This window comes from Moschus berezovskii, chromosome 9, assembly GCF_049115385.1.
Source record: "Moschus berezovskii isolate FMDL1 chromosome 9, NW_MosBer_1.0, whole genome shotgun sequence".
In the NCBI taxonomy this organism is placed as follows: Eukaryota; Metazoa; Chordata; class Mammalia; order Artiodactyla; family Moschidae; genus Moschus; species Moschus berezovskii.
In genome coordinates this window covers 99,439,666-99,460,284 of record NC_142468.1, presented here as the reverse complement: position 1 = coordinate 99,460,284, position 20,619 = coordinate 99,439,666, and the positions used below count along the sequence as shown (strand labels likewise).

The window sequence follows — 20,619 nt, the reverse complement described above, 5'->3', positions numbered from 1 at the left end:
ATGTCTTCAGCTCAAAACAATCTTCATGCCACTGTGAACTCTTTAGGAATACACAATTATTTAAAGACAAATCTGACCCAGTTTTCCCATTTAGGAATGAGAGTTCCTAATGCAGAGGACAAGAAACTAGAAGGAAACTTGTGGTGGTGGACTGAAACGTGAACAGACAATGACTAGTCATAATTGTCAATGCTGATATAAAATGGAGATGCAAATCTGTGTGTGAATTCACATTCATCAAGTCCCTCTATCTGTTCATTCAAAGAGTCTGGGAATAGCAGCACCCCAAGAGTGACAAGCATGCTTAGCTTTCAGCCAGAACTTGGCTTTTAAATACCATGTACTATCCTTAAAAGAACCCTGGAGAAAGGGCTTCCTGAAGAAATGGCTGACCCCAGGGCTAGGACATGGAGCACAAAAGAGGAGACTAGAATATTTTGTGCCAAAAAGCAAGGAAGTACCCAAAGAATGATGGGGTCATGTCAAAAGGACACAGAAATCAGTTTAAGGGGCTCCCAAGATAGCATATTAAAAAGCAGAGACATTACTTTGCCAACCAAGGTCCATCTAGTCAAGGCTATGACTTTTCCTGTGGTCATGTATGGATGTGAGAGTGGGACTGTGAAGAAAGCTGATCGCCGAAGAATTGATGCTTTTGAACTGTGGTGTTGGAGAAGACTCTTGAGAGTCCCTTGGACTGCAAGGAGATCCAACCAGTCCATTCTAAAGGAGATCAGTCCTGGGTGTTCATTGGAAGGACTGATGCTGAAGCTGAAACTCCAATACTTTGGCCACCTCATGGAACGAGTTGACTCACTGGAAAAGACTCTGATGCTGGGAGGCATTGGGGGTGGGAGGAGACGGGGACGACAAAGAATGAGATGGCTGGATGGCATCACCGACTCGATGGACATGAGTTTGAGTAAACTCCGGGAATTGGTGATGGACAGGGAGGCCTGGCGTGCTGTGATTCATGGGGTCGCAAAGAGTTGGACACGACTAAGCGACTGAACTGAACTGAACTGAATGGCCAAATCTGTGACAATTTGAGCATCAAGATAAGCAATGAAAATAATAGATAATATAAACTACTAAAAAAGTGAGAAACCATGAGGATACACTTGTACAATAAATAAATGAATAAGTTGAAAGTTTGATGAAGAACAGGATATTGTCATAGTTCCAAAGTACTGTCTCCCCAAACACTAATTAATCACAAAAGGGAAAATAGTCACTATATCTAGAAACCTGGCAGACACTACCTTAATAAATGATCAAAGTGAATCACATATTTAACAGGGCAAATGTCTAAATGTCATGTGCCACCTAATAAGGTACAATACGAATGACAAGGCAACAATTCCCTGACATTTCTATCAAAGACACACACGTTGAATTTAGTCATGAGGATATACCAAACAAACCCACATAGAGAGGTATATCTTCAAAATAATTATCAAAATCATCAGAGTCAAGAAAAGACTGAAGCATTGCTCCAAGTTGAAGAAAAATAGACATGACAACTAAAAGCAGCAGATTATTCTAAATGGAATTTTTTTTTCTCTGAAGAACACTATTGAGGAAATTTGCAAAATGTGAGTGTGCCTTTGAAGATTAGAGGTAGTCATGAATCAAGGATCATTTCCTGATTTTGATGGCTATTTGATGATTGTGATGAAGTAGGAGAATGCCCTTGTTTGTACAAAATACACATTGCTTTATTTGGCAAGTGGAAGGGAGAAGAAGGAGATGAGGTGAAGGTGAAGTGAAAGTCGCCCAGTCATGTCTGACTCTATCTGGCTGTATAGTCCATGGAATTCTAAAGGCCAGAATACTGGAGTGGGTAGCCTTTCCCTTCTCCCGGGGATCTTCCCAAACCAGGAAACAAACTCAGGTCTCCTGTGTTGTGGGTGAGTTCTTTACCGGCTGAACCACAAGGGAAGTCCAAGAATACTGGAGTAGTAGCCTTTCCCTTCTCCAAGGGATCTTCCCAACCCAGGAATCGAACTGGGCTCTCCTACGTTGCAGGTGGATTTTTTACCAACTGAGCTATGAGGGAAACCCAGGAAGGCGGTGGTAGGCATCCATCTTTATTTGTCTCAATTAGTTCAAGAAAAAACAGCTCATGGAACTCTCCTTTCAACTGTTGTGTAAATTCAATTTTTTTTTTAAAGAAAAAAAATATTACAGTAGAAAAGTCCTGACAGATTTTACAGACTTTCCTCTGGGTGTTTTTAGATTATGCTACTTCACAGGAAGTGATCGCAATAAGCAGGCCAGGGTGAAAACAAGAGAAAGTGAATTTAATGCATGGAGAGTATAAAAATATGACAACAACAAAAACGCATCTATGCATCACAAACTGCTTGGATTACTTATAAGATTTTGAGCAATGAGAATCTCAGAGTTCAAGTTTCTAGCACAGGGAAGTGAGGAGATAAACATTTGCATGAGAGGGAACCAGGACGATCACTAAAGTGAAAGGAGGACCTGGGTTACGCTTGTGCAAACAAACCTCCCTAGCTCTATTTGCTCTGTGTACTGAGCCTGCCTTTATGTACTTGAGTCTTTCAGTGTGTTTCCCCCAAGCTGAGTTATAAAATCTAAGGCCATTCTTCAGCCAGTGATACTTTTCATTTAAGAAGTTCAGATCCACTGGCAGAGCTGTGCCCTGCACAGGAACCTGGAATTAGATTTGCTACAAGAGAAGCAACTGTGGTGTGTCCCTGGGTTCATGCAGATTGGCAGTTGATGAAACAAAGAGGCTCATTGCATAAGTGGGCCCTGTGCTGATCTGCGGGTTTCTTCAGGTCTTAGACTCAGAACCCTCGTGCTTCTGCTGGCCCCACCCACAGGGACTGTTCTATATCTCCAGTCCCAAGGATGGGAGTATACCAGCTGCCCCCGAGCCACAGGACCACTAGCTGGATCAGTTTGCTGTGACAGGAGTCACAGCAGTGATACTGGGTAAGACAAGGAGCCCTAGAGCTGAAGTTAGTGCCCAGGATACAGGACAGACTTTGGGGAGCAGAGGGGAAAGGAGCTAGAACCACAGTGACAGTCAGGGGCCTTCTGGGTGAGCGAGGGGGGAGTGTGTTATTCATTGCCAGGATGCAGAATATAGAAACATGGTTCCTATACAGCAGGATTCCTGACTTGCTTTCTCTCTTTTTTTTTTTAATTTACTTTTATTGGAGTATAGTTGCTTTATAATGTTGTACTAGTTTCTACTGTACAGCAAAATGAACCAGCCATACATATACATGTATTTTGTATAAGTACAAAATGATGCTGAAATTGAAGCTCCAATACTTTGGCCACCTGATGCGAAGAACTGACTCATTGGGGAAGATTCTGATGCTGGGAAAGATTCAAGGCAGGAGGAGAAGGGGATGACAGAGGATGAGATGGTTGGATGGCATCACTGACTCAATGGACATGAGTTTGAGCAAGCTCCAGGAGATGCTGAAGGCAAGCCTGGAGTGCTGCAGTCCATGGGGTCACAAAGAGTTGGACATGATTGAGCAACTGAAGTGAACTGACCCTCAATGCAATGCTGCAATGATATAGGATGGTATGCAAAGGATGAAGTACTTTTCTCCACACAATGCTTGCTCATGTGGCTCATATTTGTACCACCAAAAATATAAACTGTCCTACATCACTCGGGATGAATTGTCATAATAGCTCAGTTCAAATGCCTGTAACCTCCTGGAACCTCATAGGAAATGCACCGTATTCGTTATACAAACTGCCCAATGATCAGACACAAAGTCTGTGGTCACCTTGTCCTGTGGTCACACAATCTTCACTGTTGCACGTGATCACAGGACAATACCACATGGTTCTAGTTCACTTGCATGAGATCATCGAAACTTTGGGTCAGCACTATGGGCCATGCTCATTGGCCAAAGCTCACAGTTACAACCATAGTCCAGGCCTAACATCCACCCTGGCTATCAGCCTTAGTCCTCATGGCACAAGACCCCAGCCTCCTTTAAGTCTAGCTCAGCTGGGTGATTCATGTTGATACATGACAGAAACCAATACAATATTGTAAATCAATTATTCTCCAATTAAAAATTAAAAAAAAATTTTTTTAATGAAGTTCCCTGCATGCATGCTAAGTCGCTTCAGTCCTGCCCAACTTTTTGTGACCCTATGGACTGTAGCCCACCAGGCTCCTCTGTCCATGGGATTTTCCATCAAGAATACTGGACTGGGCTTCCATGCCACCCTCTCAGGGATTGAATCCACATTTCTTACAGTCTCCTGCACTGGCAGGCAAGTTCTCTACCCGAGCACCACCTGGTCAAACTCCCAGGGCACACACAATAAACTTTACAGAATTACCCACAAGGTTCTGTGTGTATGCTTGTGCCCTTCTTTAATGTGCTTATATTCTGCTCTAGAAGCTTATCCCCTCCTTCATGTCTGAGATTTGTGAGAAATAGAGAGATATGAGAATACAGTGGCTCATTCACATTTGGGTCAGGAAGGGGCACAGACTCTAGAAGCTGGAAATGTAGACTGACAGAAAAGGGGACAGATAATGACAGCTCCTACTCTCCCTCCATCACAGAGCTGCACTCAGGAATCAGTGAGGAAGAGGAAGGGAAAACTCTTCGCACACTGTGATCAGGAGCAGCATTCAAGTGATTGCTTGAGAGACAGTTTGAATCTTTCGCAGGACTTCACTCGGAATAGAACAGAGGTGGCTTGTCATCAAATTTGTATGACTGTCCTTGAGTCTGGGGCTGCTGACTTCCTTTTTATCAGCTATTTTTCCAGGCCAAGATATATAGCAATTTCCATTCCTTTCACCCTGCGTATGGTCATTCATTCTTGTTCTTGGTAATCCTACACACAGCAGCTGCACTTAAGCATCTTTTCCAGAGAAGCCATTGAAGGATTTATTCCTCTGGGTAGATCTGTTGACTCAAGCTATTGCATGGAGATCCTAGGTTTGGAAATTTTCAGGGCTCAGCAGAAACCACTGACTTCAGCTTAAAAAAGAGTGGCATGATATGATCTCATTCTTCCAACAGCCTTGGAGTAATAGAAGGAGGGCTTGGGATACTGCAAGGCTGGAGTCACATTGGCCATGAGGCAATGAACCTTCCTTGTCTCAGCAGAAGGTGTGTCCATGTCTCTTCCCAGACATGGACACAGCATCTCCAACAGTCAACTCAGCTGCCCCATCACTCTCTGCCTTGTGTCATCATCCCCTCTCCCATCACTCATTCTTGATGACAGGAAGCCACACAAAGTAACCTTCTAGGTTATTCCATCTGTATCCCAGGTCAGAAAAAAGCAATCTTTACCACCACAGTGATGGCTTTTCCCAGAATCAGAACCAGAAGGGTGTATAGGAGATGATAAATGACAATTCTCATTTAGGGTAGACACTTAGGCCAGGTGTTTTATCAGACTCATTAAAATCTTGTGGCTAGGGCCAGATCTACTCTTTGAGTGTGAGGATTCAAGATTCCTCATTGCTTAAGACATTTAGGCAGGTGTACTAGCTCCATAGGTATCCACTCACTTGGAATATGTAAGTGGAAAAGCATGAACCTGATTCACTTCCTGATCCAGGGCTGCTCCCCAGCCCACACCCAAATAAAAGCACCACAGGCCAAGCCAGTTCTTAAGAAGTTCATGGTGAGAGGAGGCCTTCAGAGATCTGAAGCCCAGTGGAGGGAAGCTGTGTCCCACTGAGCCGGCGCTGCAACAGGAGGACTCACTGACGAGGTGAGGAACGTGGGTGAGGAGAGAAGACGGAGAAGGGATGGGCTCTGATCAGATAAGAGCGCCCTCAGGTGAGGGACACGGTGGACAAAGGGGGACTCGATGTGGAGGGACGAGGACACACAGGGGAGAGAGGAGAGAGATGCTGGGGGCCGGGGGCACAAAACGGGGCTTGGAGGAGATGGGGATGACATCATGATGGGATGAAACACAGAGAAACAAATAGGGACGCAGGGACTCGGGGACACAGAGGGATCGACGTGAGGGAGAGGAGACGGAGCAAGGAACGGGAGGCATGAGGGGCGGAATGAATGACAGACGACAGGGATACAAGGTGAGGGGGACAGAGCCCTGGGTTTCGGGAATGTGGTCCTAGCAGCTGCGGGCACACAGAGAGGACAGGAGGGAAAAGACACGGGGGAGGGAAGGAGGAAACAGTAGGGCAGGGAGATGCTGACCAGTTAGAAGAAGCAGGTGTTCAAGGTAAGACTCCTAAGACGTCACGAAGCCACATCAGTACTGGCTGATCCCAGGCCCAGCTGAGAAAGTGAAGGGAAGTGCACGTTTGTCCCCTTCGCAGAATGCTTGGAAATTAACCCCTGAAATCCCCTTAAATTCAGAGGCAGCCCAGGAAGGTTCAAACTACTTTACCACACCACTGGGCTCCAGGCCCCAAGGAACCTCCTTAGAGAGGCTGTGGCCAGGCCCACCCACATGTCCCACACTCTTCTCTCGGGTAGGGCACTTGCCCCGCTCCCAGGTTAAACAGTTTTCCTGGCTCCTCTTCAGGAGTGGGGCTCTGGATTCTGGGTTCTCTGAAGCCAACTCCATGGAGACAGAGGTCACTGTGGATGGAGGTAATCTGGGAGTTCCCTAGGAGTCAAACAGCCCAAGTGGCCCATCAAGCCTGTCACAGAGCTTTGCATTTATCAACCTTTACTGAGCAGCCCCTTCCCCAGGGAAACATTGTTCAATCTTCTCCTAATTTCCACCTCCTGCTGACACCCCAACATTTTACCTCTCATGACAAGTCAACTGCAAAAAGCTTTCGAGGCAGTGCAGGTTCCTGTTGATGATCCCATTTTACAAGACTTCCCGTGTCTCTTCCTGTCCATCCCCCCATCATACACCCAGCGGCCCAAACCGGAAAAGAAGGGGTTCCCAGAATTCCCTGCTGGGCCAGTGGCCAGGACTCTGTCCTTCCACTGCCAAGAGTCCAAGTTCCATTCTTGGTCTGGGAACTAAGATCCCACAAGACACGAGGTGCAGTCAATAGATAAAGCGGGGAGGGCTCCCACACCTGCCCACGGGCTGCCCTTTCCCGGGGGCGGCCCTGACCCCTGTGACCCGCGGGCGCGGCCATGGTCAGGACTCAGGCACACACGGGCTGGCCCGTCTCCCGCTCCCACCTCCTGCCTCCACATCATCACTGCTTCCTCAGCCCAAGGACGCACACATTCTCCACCTGTCCCTTCCCACTCCAGTTCCCAGCCCTGGTCCTTCTTAAAGTGAGGTCAGATCTTGCCCAGGGTATCTGAGAAAAGAAAGATGGGTGTCTGCTGCTCCTGATTGGAGAAGATCTGCTTATCTAATTACCTAATTAACCTGGGTTGTTCAGTGGTCTCTGGGCTTCAGCTACTTTAGGAGACCCAACCGCCGGAGAAGGCAGTGACAACTCACTCTAGTACTCTTGCCTAGAAAATCCCATGGAAGGAGGAGCCTGGTCTGCCGTCTATGATAGGGTCGCACAGAGTCGGACACAACTGAAACAACTTAGCAGCAGCAGCAGCAGCCCCTACCACCAGCGACCCTTCTTACCCCAGAGCAAGCCCCAGTGACCCCACCCTCACATGAGGGGTAGCCACTTGTGCCAGCTCTTCTGGTGGCTTATCACAGGGGCATTACTTGTTGACCAGAACGCCTGTGTGAAAAGTAACAGCTGGTAAGAGAGGAGGGCAGGGCACCTGAGGGATCTAGGAACATTCGATCTGCACTCTTCCCCCAGAGCCACACACTTGTCTTCTCCTGAGAAGAGCTAAGCAAGTAAATCGTGAACTATGATTAAGACCCAAGTGCTGAGAATTCTCCCCAACAGATGCAACCTCTAGAGTCATAATGTAAACCAGACCTTGCGAAAAACTCCAGGAGAGGTGAGGGTGGAGTTATTATGAAGCAACAAGAAGAAAGGGGTGGAGTGAGGGTGCATCAGGGAAGGTTCCAGAGCAAAGATTTCCCTGGGGAGAGTTTTAAGCATAAATAGGGTCTCCCCTCCAATTAGGGGTAGAGGATAGGCAATTCAGAGAGAAAAAAAGGCCGGAGACATTACACACATATGGCAGAGCACTGTGTGTTTAGAAAATTGCAGGTTTCTCTGTGGCACCATGGATAACACAGAAATAAAATGTAGGCCTTGGGAGACGTCTCTTGAATACCATGCAAAACACTTCTATTTATAAAAAAAATAAATAGACAGTTACCTTGAACTCAAGGATGGACAAGACACAAGCAATGGAAAGAACCTTCCTGCTGGCATCCCATTACACACCTGAGGAGAACAAGGGTCAGGGTGGACCCAAGGTCAGACAGTTGTGTCTTGGCGCAGAAGCAGAAACCGGAGTCAGGTCCCCAACTCCCCAGGGCAGAGTTCTCACTACACAGTGATGCCTGGTGTGCCGTGCATGGGAATCTGACCCTGGGGATGGACCCCCAAAGGGCTTCAGTTTCTCATTGTGAAATAACCCCCTTCTTCCTCTAGCCTCGGATTTCCCCTTCTACCTCTTCCTGCTGTGCCCTGTGGTGGGAGAAGGCTTTGCTGCTCACCCCACCTGTTGAGTTAGGGGCCTGGGGATTCACACTGGGGTAACATCAAGGGCACTTATACCAGAGTAGCTAGAGTGAGGAGCAAGGAGGCAGGGTGAGGACACAGGGCCGCTGTTCAGGAGGAAGGCTGCTAGTCCAAACAGCACTCCTTCCTCTCCTTAAAAGGCACCCCATGCTGGCTCCACCAAGGAAGCAAGGTCTCGAAAAAAGTCATTTGCTCAGAAATGTCACATTTTTCATCTTCTGCTTTCTTCCTGGTGTTAATCACTAAGACAGTTCCAACCAGTACAACACTGCTCTTTCTCCATAGGTGGGGCTTTAGTCAAGAGACAAGCCACATGGGTGGGGAGGTCAAGACAGGCATCTAAGATGAACAGAGTCAGCCTTATGGAGTTTAGGAGTCAAGTCTCACATCTATTTAAGTGGAGGCTTTTAAGAAGTCACTAGGTTAAGCCTCTTGACCTACTGGCTGATCTGCTTTGAGCTTTGCATTTAACGGTCTCAATGCCTTCCCTCGTTACAATCTGATCTGGCTTGTGTTCTTGCTTCCTGAATATGAATTTCATTCTCCAGAAAGGCTAATCCTTAATCCCCCTCTGCTTTCTTGGTTCTGATGCAATCTCAACTTTTGTCAATGTGTGTGAATTTATGTATACACATTTCCTCGATGTGTTCACTCAAAGAGTCTGGTAATAGCAACATCCCAAGAGTGACAAGCATGCTTAGCTTTTAGCAAGAACTTGGCTTTTATTTAAATACCATGTACTATCCTTAAAAGAGCTTTGGAGAAATGGCTCCCTGAAGAAATGGCTGCCCTCAGGGCTGGGACAGGGAGCACAGAAGAGGAGACTAGAATATCTTTAGCCAGAAAGCAAGGAAATACCCAAAGAATGGTGGGAACACGTCAAAAGGGCACAGAAGTCAGTTTAAGGGGCTCCCAATGGCCAAATCTATGACAATTTGAGCATCAAGATAATAATGAAAATAACGGATTATATAAACAACTAAAAAAGTGAGAAACCACGAGGCTACACTGATATAATAAACAAATGAATAAGTTGATAGTTTGATAAAGAACAGGATGTTGGCGTAGTTTCAAAATAGAGTATGTCTCCTACATAGGAAGGAGTTCTATTCTGAGAGCAGGTTTGTAGGTCCTCTTTTTCATTAGTCCAAAAAAGTTAGCTGAGGGAGGCAACTGACACAACCTGCTATGCAGTACTATAGTATAATAGGTTTATAATACTTTTCACACAAATTTATATAAAGATAAACAAATTTTAATCTTACAGTGCAGTACCTTGAAAAGTAGAGTAGTACAGTACAACAGCTGGCACACAGGGCTGGCATCGCGTGAACAGACTAGAAGAGTTACTGATGGAGGAGGGAGAGGAGGTGGGAGATGGTTCAGCTGAAGGATCGTCAGCAGTAGGAGATGGAGGGCAGGCTGCAGTTTCACTCATACTTGACATTGATGACACAGGTTCTGGCTCCTTGCTGGATTCAATTCTACCTGTTGTTCAGCCATTCAGTCGTGTCCGACTCTTTGCGACCCCATGGACTGCAGCATGCCAGGCTTCCCTGCTCTTCACTATCTCCCAGAGCTTGCTCAAATTCATGTCCATTGAGTTGGTGATGCCATCCAACCATCTTGTCTTCTGTCATCCCCTTCTCCTCCTGCCTTCAATCCTTCCCAGCATCAGGGTCTTTTCTAATGAGTTAGCTTTTTGCATCAGGTGGCCGAAGTATTGCAGCTTCAATTCTACCTACCCTCTTGTAAAAATGATCCAGTGATGTCTGGGTACTGATGTCTTCTACTCTCATCTTAAATGACACAGTAGCATCGGATGGCATTCTGAACAGTTTCTGCAAGCTTTGTGTGTCTTTCTACGTTCTGGTCCTGTGGCTCAAAACTAACAGTGCCTCCTCAGGTAAAGAAAATCCTCTTGCCATTTCTTGTGTCGTGAATGTCATCAGTTCTTCAGTTCCTTCTTCATCTTGTATCTCTTTGTCCTTTCTCTGGGCCTCTAATTCCATCAGGTCATCATTAGTAACCTCCTTGTGTTGCACAGCAAGGAATTCAGTGAAATTGTCTTCTTGCAGATCTAAGTCCAGCTTCTCACTAAGGGTCACTAAGTCATTGAAGACCTCTTTGGACTCCTCATTCACCTTCTCAAACCCACAAATTGTGAACAAACTGGGGGTAAATGTGCTTCCAAACCCCGTTCTCAGTGACATTGGAACCTCATGCCAAGCAAAGTCAAAATTTTTTATGACTTTGTAGATATAGTCCTTCCAAAATTGGCACAAGGTTGTTCATGATTTGTCACTTGCCTTTACTGCCTGATGAAAAATATGACATAAATAATATTTCCTGAAAGTCAGTATAACTCCCTAGTCTTTAGGTTGGATGAGCAATGTAGTATTCAGTGGCAGATGCACTACTTTGATGTTGAGATGAAAGTCAGCCATGAATAGGGGGTGTCTGGGAGCACTGCTGAGCAGCAAATGAATGTTGAATGGGACATCCTTCTCCAAGCAATATTTCTCTACATCTAGGATAAAGTGATGGAAAAACCAGTCCTGGAAAATGGTTTCTGTAACCCAGGCTTTGGGGTTACTCTCACACACAGCAGAAAGAGTACCCTTGGCTATGTTCTTAAGGGGTCTTGAGTTCTCTGAATGATAAACTAAGAAGGATTCAGCTTCATATCCCTGGGAGCATTGCCACCAAACAACAGAGCTAGCCTGTCCTTTGCAGCTTTATACCCTGGCATCAAACTTCTCCTCCTTACTGATGTAACTTCGTCTGGCATCCTCCTTCAGTACAGTCCCAGCTGTGTGGTTTGTAATGGTTGAAAACATTCCAAAACTCAATTCTTCAGTTTATATTTTAAAAGTGATGCACAATTAATTAAAAAAGGTGCTCCTCTCAAACAGTGTGTTTGCTGAGAAGAGGAAAGTGAGTGTTTGGACGCATTGTTGGATGCCAGTAGAGGCCCCACATCCTGCTACTTCTCTTTGTTCTGTTAAAAATCAAACTTCAACTGAGTAAATTTGAAGACTTCATTGGTTTTGTTGAATCATTGACGAAAGGGGCAGCATCTCATCTAGTAAATAAGAGAGGTGCTCCAAGGAGCCTGCAGTGGAAGGGTTTTATAGGCAGAAACTGGACGAAGCAAGAAAGTTATTAGTAAAAAAAGAGAAAGGATTGTTTCCATTAAGGTTCCCCTGCTGTTTGATTTCAGAGTTTCCTCATAAGAAGAACTGACTTACGTAATACCCACCTCACATAGTTCTAGTGAGGGTTAAATATATGAGCTTTTCATAGAATGCAAGGTAACACTGGTTATTATAATTATTATGATGATGTCAAGTGCATTTGTTTTACTGGTAGGCAGCATGTCTTTAGCTAACGGCTAAAATACAGGGAGACTGAAAATGTAGAGGTGGGTGAATGACAAGAGAAGGTTGGTAATTTTTAATAAGAGAGCAGTGTCCTAGATCCAACACCAGTGAAGGTGGTTGCTGGGGGTCTGTGAGACAGCTGGCCTCCTGCTGCTGCCTTGTTATGGTCTTTTTACACCGGGACCTGGGGACTGGAGTTGACGAAGAGACGGACACGAGGACCCAAGTCTCCAGTGAAACAAGGCTGCTTTATCTGTAGCAGCGTGTGCTTATATATTTTTATACAAGGAAGCAGCAAAGATGAAGTTGAGCAAAAACAGAAGCAGGTGAATAACAATCGGCACAGGTCAGAAGGCGACCCGTACCCTGAGTAACAGGGACACGACTGAACAGTCTGCAGTGAAGTGAAAGGTCACTGAAGGGAATCCACGCGTACGCTCTGTCTCCTGACTTCAGTCCTGAGAACCGCGTGCAGCTCTGCTCGTTCCTGTTTTCCAGGATCTGATAATGAACAGAGGGCCCTTGAGAAACAGCACATAAAGGGAGAAAACAACATATAGCATTCCTTAAAGTTGAACGCCCCCTGACACTACCTGACATTTGAAACCATAAGATCTGATCCTGGTGTCCTTGGGTCCACTTTCTATGCAGGCAACATAGCCATTTTGTGAGCGGATACAAGTCAGTGTTGCGTTGATGGTGGAGTTAGACAATTTTACAACAAAATATCAGGTGCTCACAGTTAGTCATTTGTGGACAGGTAAAGAAGAAAGGAAACAGAAGCCCAGGATAAGGATGTTTCTGAAGGTTAATAGCTGGGAGGTTGATGTCAGGTGCAGGGTGCCAACAGCTGTCACATAACCTTCTCTAGAAGTGCTTTCCCAGTTCTATAAAACCTACTAAGCACCTGTTCATGAGACTAGATTCTGTGGGTAAAGAGAAAGTACAGTGGAGCAGCATCCTCCTGGGGGACCCCATCTTCTCTGCAGGCTTTTGCAAGGCAGTTCTTAGAGCTGGCCCAAGAAACAACATCTTTGGGATCCAGATCATTGCACGGGAACAATGAAACCTCAATCCTGTCTTGGGCAGGAGTAACAACCAGGGATGACAGAAAAAGCCAACTTGGGGACAAACGGCCACATTTATCAAATTTTGCCTCCTAGAACAAATCTCTAATCCATTCAAGTGAGATAATATTTGACCCAATTGGGCCCAAGGAAGAGGCGAATGACTCTCCATGTTTTGTCCAAGAGCAGTGTCCTTGGTTTGAGTGTCTCTGACAAGACTGAGGATTTTCAGATCTAGTCTCTCCACCCTGTCCATCTGATCACTGTATGATCAGAACCAGGAGGGGCCTCCAGGTTCACTCAGCTGGAACCCGTCTCCAGGAACAAACAGCTGGAATCCCTCTGCAGTTGGAAGGGAACGTCTAGATTTTTGTAAGATTCTTCCATTTGAGTAATCTATTGTTTTAAATATGTTTATTTGTTTATATGCTACTTCTAGATGTCCATCCATCTCAATGACCCTATTCCCCCAACCTTTTAAAGCCTCTGGGCCCAAGCTTATGAATTCAGAAGAAAATGAATTAGGTTCCAAAGTCTAAAATGAGAACAGATTTCTTTAGGGGATATTCTATATGTCGATAAAAGCAAACTAGTGCAGCTGGGAGCAAGCGGAGGTTTAGGAGAGATTCCTAAATTGTGATAAAATCCCCAAAGAAGGAGAGACAGGTGCTGAAGTGCATCTGGAAGGCCCCACCCCACCCTAGACACAGACACTGTATGTGGCTTAACAAGGGGAAAACAGAAGTATGTTTTTAGCTCTGTTTTCTTTCTTTCCTTTTTAATATTTATTATTTATTTGGCTGCACTGGGTCTTAGCTGAGGCATGGGAGATCGTCCATCCTTGTTTTTAGCTTCAGCATTGTAGATCTTTTTCTTTTTTTTTAGTTGCCACATGTAGGATTGTTAGCTGTAGCATGAGGGGTCTACTTCCCTGACCAGGGATGGAACCCAGCCCCTGCTTTGGGAGCTTGGAGTCTTAGCCATGGACCATCAGGGAAGTCCTAGCACTGTTTTCTTATAACGCGCATGTGTGCATGCTCAGTCTTATCTCCTTCCCTGCTATCACTTTCCTTAAGAAAGTTTTGGGGGAATTCCATGTCCGTCCAAGTGTTTAGGACTTTTTGCTTTTCACTGCCAAGGGTGTGGGTTCATTCCTTTGTCAGGGAACTAAGATCCCACAAATCATACAGTGCAAACAAAAAAAGGAAGAGAGAAGTTCTTGGATGCTCCTTGAAAACAAAGTAAGCGGAATACACCCAAAGTTCAAAGGAAGGTACACTGACTAGTTACTCATAATCCAATGTCAAGGTAATTTTTTGGTGCATAAAGTTTGATGGATCTGTTGAGTACAAAATATTGCCTGTGGGGAGAGGAAGAGAATGTTAATTTTTATAAAGACCAAGGGATTGGTTTGAGACACAGGATAAAGTTAGTATAAAGAACATTTGGGACAAACTCCACTGACAATTAAGTGCTTGGGTCTAGAAGGACCTGATGATTATGTGCTTGGGTCTAGAAGGATCTGTCTAAATGAGTCTGACAATCCTTGACCTGCACTTTTGGCCTATGCAGATTCTGTGCCATAAATAATTCTGTCCTTATTTGTTTTTTTCCACAAATATTCTGTCTCTTATTTGTTTTTTCCCAATTACATTTTACCCTTCTTTGGGGGAAATTTAGAATTGCAAACATGAGTGTGGAAGGTATGAGTTGGGGAGTAGATGTTAAATAGAGGTGGCCATGGTGCCTGTTTGGTAGGGTTTGGTTTCTGGATGTCTCAGGGAGTCATGATTAAATCACATGCATGCTAAGTCGCTTCAGTTGTGTCAGACTCTTTGCAACCCCGTGGACTATAGCCCCTCCAGCTTCTCTGCCCATGGGATTCTCCAGGCAAGAATACTGGAATGGGTTGCCTTGTCCTCCTCCAGGGGACCTTCCCAACCCAGGAATCTAACCTCAGTCTCCTGAGGCTACTACATTGCAGGCAGATTCTTTACCACTGAGCCACTGGAGAAGCCCCCAAGATTGCGATAAGCCTGAGCAAAATTTAGCTGAGTTGTTACAGGATGAATGTGCAAATTTTGTACATCAGAAATAAAGATATTCCTTTACCTCCCCAGACTGGAACATGAGGACCTTCAACCTCCCAATAAACAAGTGCCTTTTCAGGGTGCCAACCCTGAGGTAGGGTCAGTGCCTTAATTAGAGGTGGAGAGGGCTGGGCTTACACCCTGAGCCTTAAAGGATGATGCACACCAGTGAGACGGCTCAGATCACCCTGACATCTCTTTCTTTCAGCTGGTGCCTTGTGACACCAACTCAATCTATACACACTTATCTTTACAATTCCATGCTCACTGGGCTTTTGCTAGTGAAACTAGAACGGCTCCCTTATGCTTAATGAGAGTCATGGAATTTCAAACTTTTATAGCTAGCAACTCTCATTTCATAGATAAGTTTAGACCTGGAGAGGAAAATGACATCAGTCATTAAAACAGCTATTACTGAGGGTCTGCTGTGAGGCAGGCAGTATGATTCAAGGTGAATAATACATGTCGAAAGCATAGAGTGTTTGGACAGAGACTGTTGCTGGGCCTGCCAGCTCACACCCCTTTCTGTGATCAGCAATATCCCCTGTACAGTACTGACTCCTATAAGGACCCACCGTTTCCTTCAAGAGAGGGAGACAACATTTCTATCCATCGCTGCCACCTAATGACTCTTTTGGGTACGACCAGCTCAGGTTCTACTAGATTTTTGAACTCTGGGATTCCGGCCTCTGTTCACAGTGTGACCATTAAGGATACTTCCACCCTTGACAGCCAGCCATTCTACAACTGCTTTTGATGTTAAAAGGCAATATTTTGTCCATTGTAGAGCAAGAGACTTAACTGATTACAATTCAAGAGAAGTGTCTTCCCAAAAAGTAGGAAGAAAATACGCACCCATTAGCCTGAAAACACCATGTAAATGTAAAGAGCTTGGCGCACGGGGAGCATGGCAGCCCAGCAGCTGTGGTGGAGCAGTGGCCCTGTAGGACAGCTTGTTATTCTTTTAAGTGTGACTCTCCCAATCGTCTACCACTTTCTTGCTAACCTCCCCAAATTATTTTTGCTGATTCTATTACAAATGATACTCTTATGTGCTTAATGGAAAACTTTTCAGGGACTATTTCAATATTGAGGAATGACCAAAGAATTTCTTAGTGTATAATCTGATAATTCTTTGGCAATATACTAAATTTGTCTCTAGTCATGATAAACAGATAAAGATCAATGCCAGATGCTGATTAGAAAGGGAGTTCATTTCACTCAGCCTGTCACATGGCTTTCCATGTAAACTGCAGAACCGGAAACGCTCTTATATTTCTAGAGTCACAATTGTACTCCCAGGACTGTTTAGCATCGTGACAGCCTTAGTGCTACAACCGATGGCCTCTTTAAGGGCTACAAAAATATTTAATATGAAAATATGTTTACTGACTTACACACAAGAAAAGCACGGTATAAAAATTAATAATTAATGTCCATGACACTATACCATTTATCTTTCAATTTAGGATTCATAAAGATTATAGTATATCTAAGAATAAATTTAAGGTCAAACTTTCATCCCATTATAAGAATTTTGCAGCATGTGTGATTGCCAAGAAATCATGAAAAAGTGAAAGTGAAAGTCGCACAGTCATGTCCAACTCTTTCAGTTCAGTTCAGTTCAGTTCAGTCGCTCAGTCGTGTCCGACTCTCCGTGACCCCATGAATCACAGCACGCCAGGCCTCCCTGTCCATCACCAACTCCCGGAGTTCACTCAAACTCATGTCCACAGAGTCGGTGATGCCATCCAGCCATCTCATTCTCTGTCGTCCCCTTCTCCTCCCGCCCCCAACTTTTCCCAGCATCAGAGTCTTTTCCAGTGAGTCAACTCGTCGCATGAGGTGGCCAAAGTATTGCAGTTTCAGCTTTAGCATCAGTCCTTCCAATGAACACCCAGGATTGATCTCCCTTAGAATGGACTGGTTGGATCTCCTTGCAGTCCAAGGGACTCTCAAGAGTCTTCTCCAACACCACAGTTCAAAAGCATCAATTCTTTGGTGATCAGCTTTCTTCACAGTCCAACTCTCATAAACTGTAGCCCACCAATATCCTCTGTCCATGGAATTCTCCAGGCAAGAATATTGGAATGGGTTGCCATTTCCTTCTCCAGGGGATCGTCCCAACCCAGGGATCAAACCCGGGTCTCCTACATTGCAGGCAGATTCTTTACTAACTGAGCCACTAGGGAAGCCTACTTCTTGGGGAATTAAGTCTGCTTACTTTCACCTCAGGGTGAAACTGCTCTCACTACTCTTTAAACAATCAACTGATGGATTGACTTGTTCAGGAATCCTGTCTTCACCAATCTTCTCTGACAGCCCTTCCCTGGGCTCAAGGTTTCCTGAAAGTTCTTCTTAGCTCTCAGAGTATATCTTTGTTAGGGTCCGGAGTCGCCCTTCCCTCAAAGGAACAGAGGACACTCACGATAATGCAAGACACACAGCGAGGTTTATTTCCAGCTAGCTGGGGTCCAAGTGTCTGCCCGACGCAGCGGGTTTCAACAAGGACCCCGAGCACTCAGAGCCAAGGGGTTATATAGCATTTTCAAATCATGATATTTCTAAATTACCTAACTCACAGGAATTTTTCACACACACACACACAGCTGTGCATATCTCTATCCTGGTGTCTTAACGAGATAAACTTATCAGACCTGTTTACCTAATTTTCAGTGTTGCAGCCAAGCACATTCTTGGTACTTAAGATTAACTTAAAAAAAAAAGATTAACTTGTCTTCCAGGTTTTATCTAGTTCTTCTTCCCTCAAGTCACATACTCAGTAAAATTGGTTTTTCCGGTCTCTAAGATGGCCGTTCTTATGCTAACCCATTCTTACAATCTTACTGTCTCTTCTCAGTAAATTGGCACTCCCATCCTTCCCCCATGGGTGCTACATCCTGGATTAGCGAGGCACTGGATGTGTCTTAATGGTCTTTGTGTTCTAGGACCCAGCACAGTGCCTGGTACCCAATAGTGGCTTATGTAGTGCTTATTATTAAATTAGTTAATAAATGAATTAAAGAATGTGAGTGGATCTTGAATTTCAACAACTGATAGAAAGGTAAATTTTCAGTGATCCTCAGTGATAGGAAACAGTGGTTGTGCTTGGAAGTTGTATTCAGGAAATGTTTTTATAGATGTTCCAAAGGAATTAATTGAAAAGACATACGAGACTACTGAGGAAAGGAAAAGAAAAATATATATCTAGTGACCGAGGATACCTGATTCATGACACCCTGCCAGAGAGAAAAATCCTTGTCCTTTTAGCCTAATTTGGCAATTCTGTTCTGTGCCGCTATTACATCTCCTTTTGCCCTTGGCAGGAGCCTTTGTTGGAAGAGATGGTGATGGTCCTGAGCCCCCTGTTTTTGGTCTTCATGCTGGGACTGGGTCTGACCCCACTGACCCTGGCTAAGGATGACCGCAGATACAGACAATTCCTGACCCAGCACTATGATCGCAGCCCAAAGGGCCGGGATAACAAATACTGTGAAACGATGATGGAGAGACGACACCTGACCAAACCCTGCAAAGGCATCAACACCTTTGTTCACGGCAACAAGAACGACATCAAGGACATCTGTAAAGATAAGAATGGAAAACCTTACAGAGGCAATCTCAGAATAAGCAAGTCTCCCTTCCAGGTCACCATTTGCAAGCATAAAGGAGGGTCCACCCGGCCTCCATGCCATTACAAAGCCACCAAAGCCTACAGAGTCATCGTTATCGGCTGTGAAAAGGGCTGGCCTGTCCACTTTGATGAGTCCTTTGTCCCTCCACGCAAGTAGTCCAGAGCCGGCTCTGCTCTTCCTTCATAGCATTTCCCCCTTACACCGCGGCAACATTCACTGCTAGGAATCCAGAAAATTAGCTGCTGACCTTTTCTTTTCTGCTCTAGAATATACTTCACTAGTAAAAATGTCTCTGAGTCTTCTCACTGATTCTTGGTCTATTGATCTTTCTCCATTTTCCCTGTTCAATTGAAAGGGTTGGATGGGAAAGCAATGCCTTTTTCCTTGTCAGTCAGTTCCTGATCAGGCATTCAAGGAGTGGACTTTACTTTTCTGTGAAGGTAAAAATGTTAAATTCATCTTATAGAAATTGTTGGGAAAATTCCAAAGGTCCCTAAACAGAATTTTTAGGAGGAGAAAATTGTTTTTGCTGTCACCTAATAAACCAATATTACTTTTACAAATGTTAAGCCTTAGGAAGAAGAGTTTAGTACTAAATACCAACAGATTAATTACACTTTCTTTCCCTCTTTCTCTCTCTCTCACACACACACAAACACACCCACCCACACATTGGTAATCCTACATAAATAACAAAACCCATTCAGGGTAGCCACTTCTTACCTTAAGTAGAAAGTAATTTGATATTGTTTTGACTGGAACATTCCCAAGATATTCTCATGATTATTTCGTATAAAGATAAAAGACTGATTACTACATTATTTTCTCTTTCATATTTTATTAACTGTTATCCAGCAACTCTGAGGTCTTGGAAAGGTCATACAAAGATTTCAAGCTTTTCCTTTGTTCTTCAACTTGATATATTTTCAAATAAATACAAGATTAAGTTTACAGACAGTCTCTGTAAAATATGCTAATTAATCCATGAGTTCAGTGTTACCTAATTTCATCAACAGATGCCTGGATATCTTACTTAGAAAGTAGTTAATAAACTACAGTTATGCATTGCTAGTTCTGCCATTCTATGAATACCTATCATGGTCACAGTATTCCCCATCGTGGCCTCCCCTGCTACCTACATGCCCTGAAATGGACCAAAAGCCCCGGTTCCTCAATACTTGGGTTATAGGCCTGTGTCTTGGTGCCACACAGAGCCCAGCCTCACTGAAAGTATTCAATTTATGGAGGAAGGGATGGAAGAGTAGGTTACTGATTCATCTATTTCAAAAGCAAAAACATTGTCATTTCTTTCCAGAGCAGGAAGAAGAATTTTCCAAACCTCTTTATTGGAAAATTTGTCTTACTATAAAAATCAAAAAATCCTTAGGAAGCAAGGTATTAACAATGTTTGATAGACTACCTGAATTTTTTATTTCTGGTTCTCCAATCAGTGAAGTCACTCAGTCGTCTCCAACTCTTTGCAACCCCATGGACTGTAGCCCACCAGGCTTTTCCTCTGTCCATGGGATTTTCCAGGCAAGAATACTGGAATGGGTTGTCATTTCCTACTACAGGGGTCATCCCAACCCAGGGATCAAACCCACATCTCTTGGATTGAACTCAGGTCTCCCCCATTGCAGGCAAACTCTTCACCCTCTGAGCCACCAGGGAATCCCAATCAGTGGTAGTGTGTATTAATTGCTCGATCACATCTGACTCTTTGCCACCCTGGACTGTAGCTGGCAAGGCACCTCTCTCCATGGGATTTTCCAGGCACGAATATTGGAAAGTGATAGTCACTCAGTTGTGCCCGACTCTGTGACCCCATGGACTGCAGCCCACCAGATTCCT

At 44.6% G+C, this 20,619-nt stretch overlaps 1 protein-coding gene across 3 annotated transcripts; it reads left to right on the top strand.

Annotated features, from left to right (window-relative positions):
• The first annotated feature begins 2,837 nt into the window (after window positions 1-2,837).
• LOC129563004 (angiogenin-1-like) lies at window positions 2,838-19,082 on the top strand. 3 transcript variants are annotated; one of them, XR_016038378.1, is made up of 2 exons: window positions 2,838-2,967; window positions 3,203-4,316. XR_016038378.1 is itself a non-coding variant. In XM_088840355.1 (2 exons), exon 2 carries the CDS (start codon window positions 18,478-18,480, stop codon window positions 18,922-18,924), a length of 447 nt encoding a protein of 148 aa, XP_088696481.1. In that variant the 5' UTR covers window positions 2,861-2,967; window positions 18,460-18,477; the 3' UTR covers window positions 18,925-19,082. The 3 variants fall into 3 exon arrangements, 2 of the variants coding, with proteins under 2 accessions (XP_088696481.1, XP_055292548.1); XM_088840355.1 differs by lacking the exon at window positions 3,203-4,316 and adding an exon at window positions 18,460-19,082 and having other exon boundaries at window positions 2,861-2,967; XM_055436573.2 differs by lacking the exons at window positions 2,838-2,967; window positions 3,203-4,316 and adding exons at window positions 5,662-5,751; window positions 18,460-19,082.
• Window positions 19,083-20,619: the final 1,537 nt, after the last annotated feature.

Excerpts from the sequence above, each read along its gene's own strand:
- LOC129563004 (XM_088840355.1), top strand. The coding sequence starts at position 18,478 with ATGGTGATGGTCCTGAGCCCCCTGTTTTTGGTCTTCATGCTGGGACTG.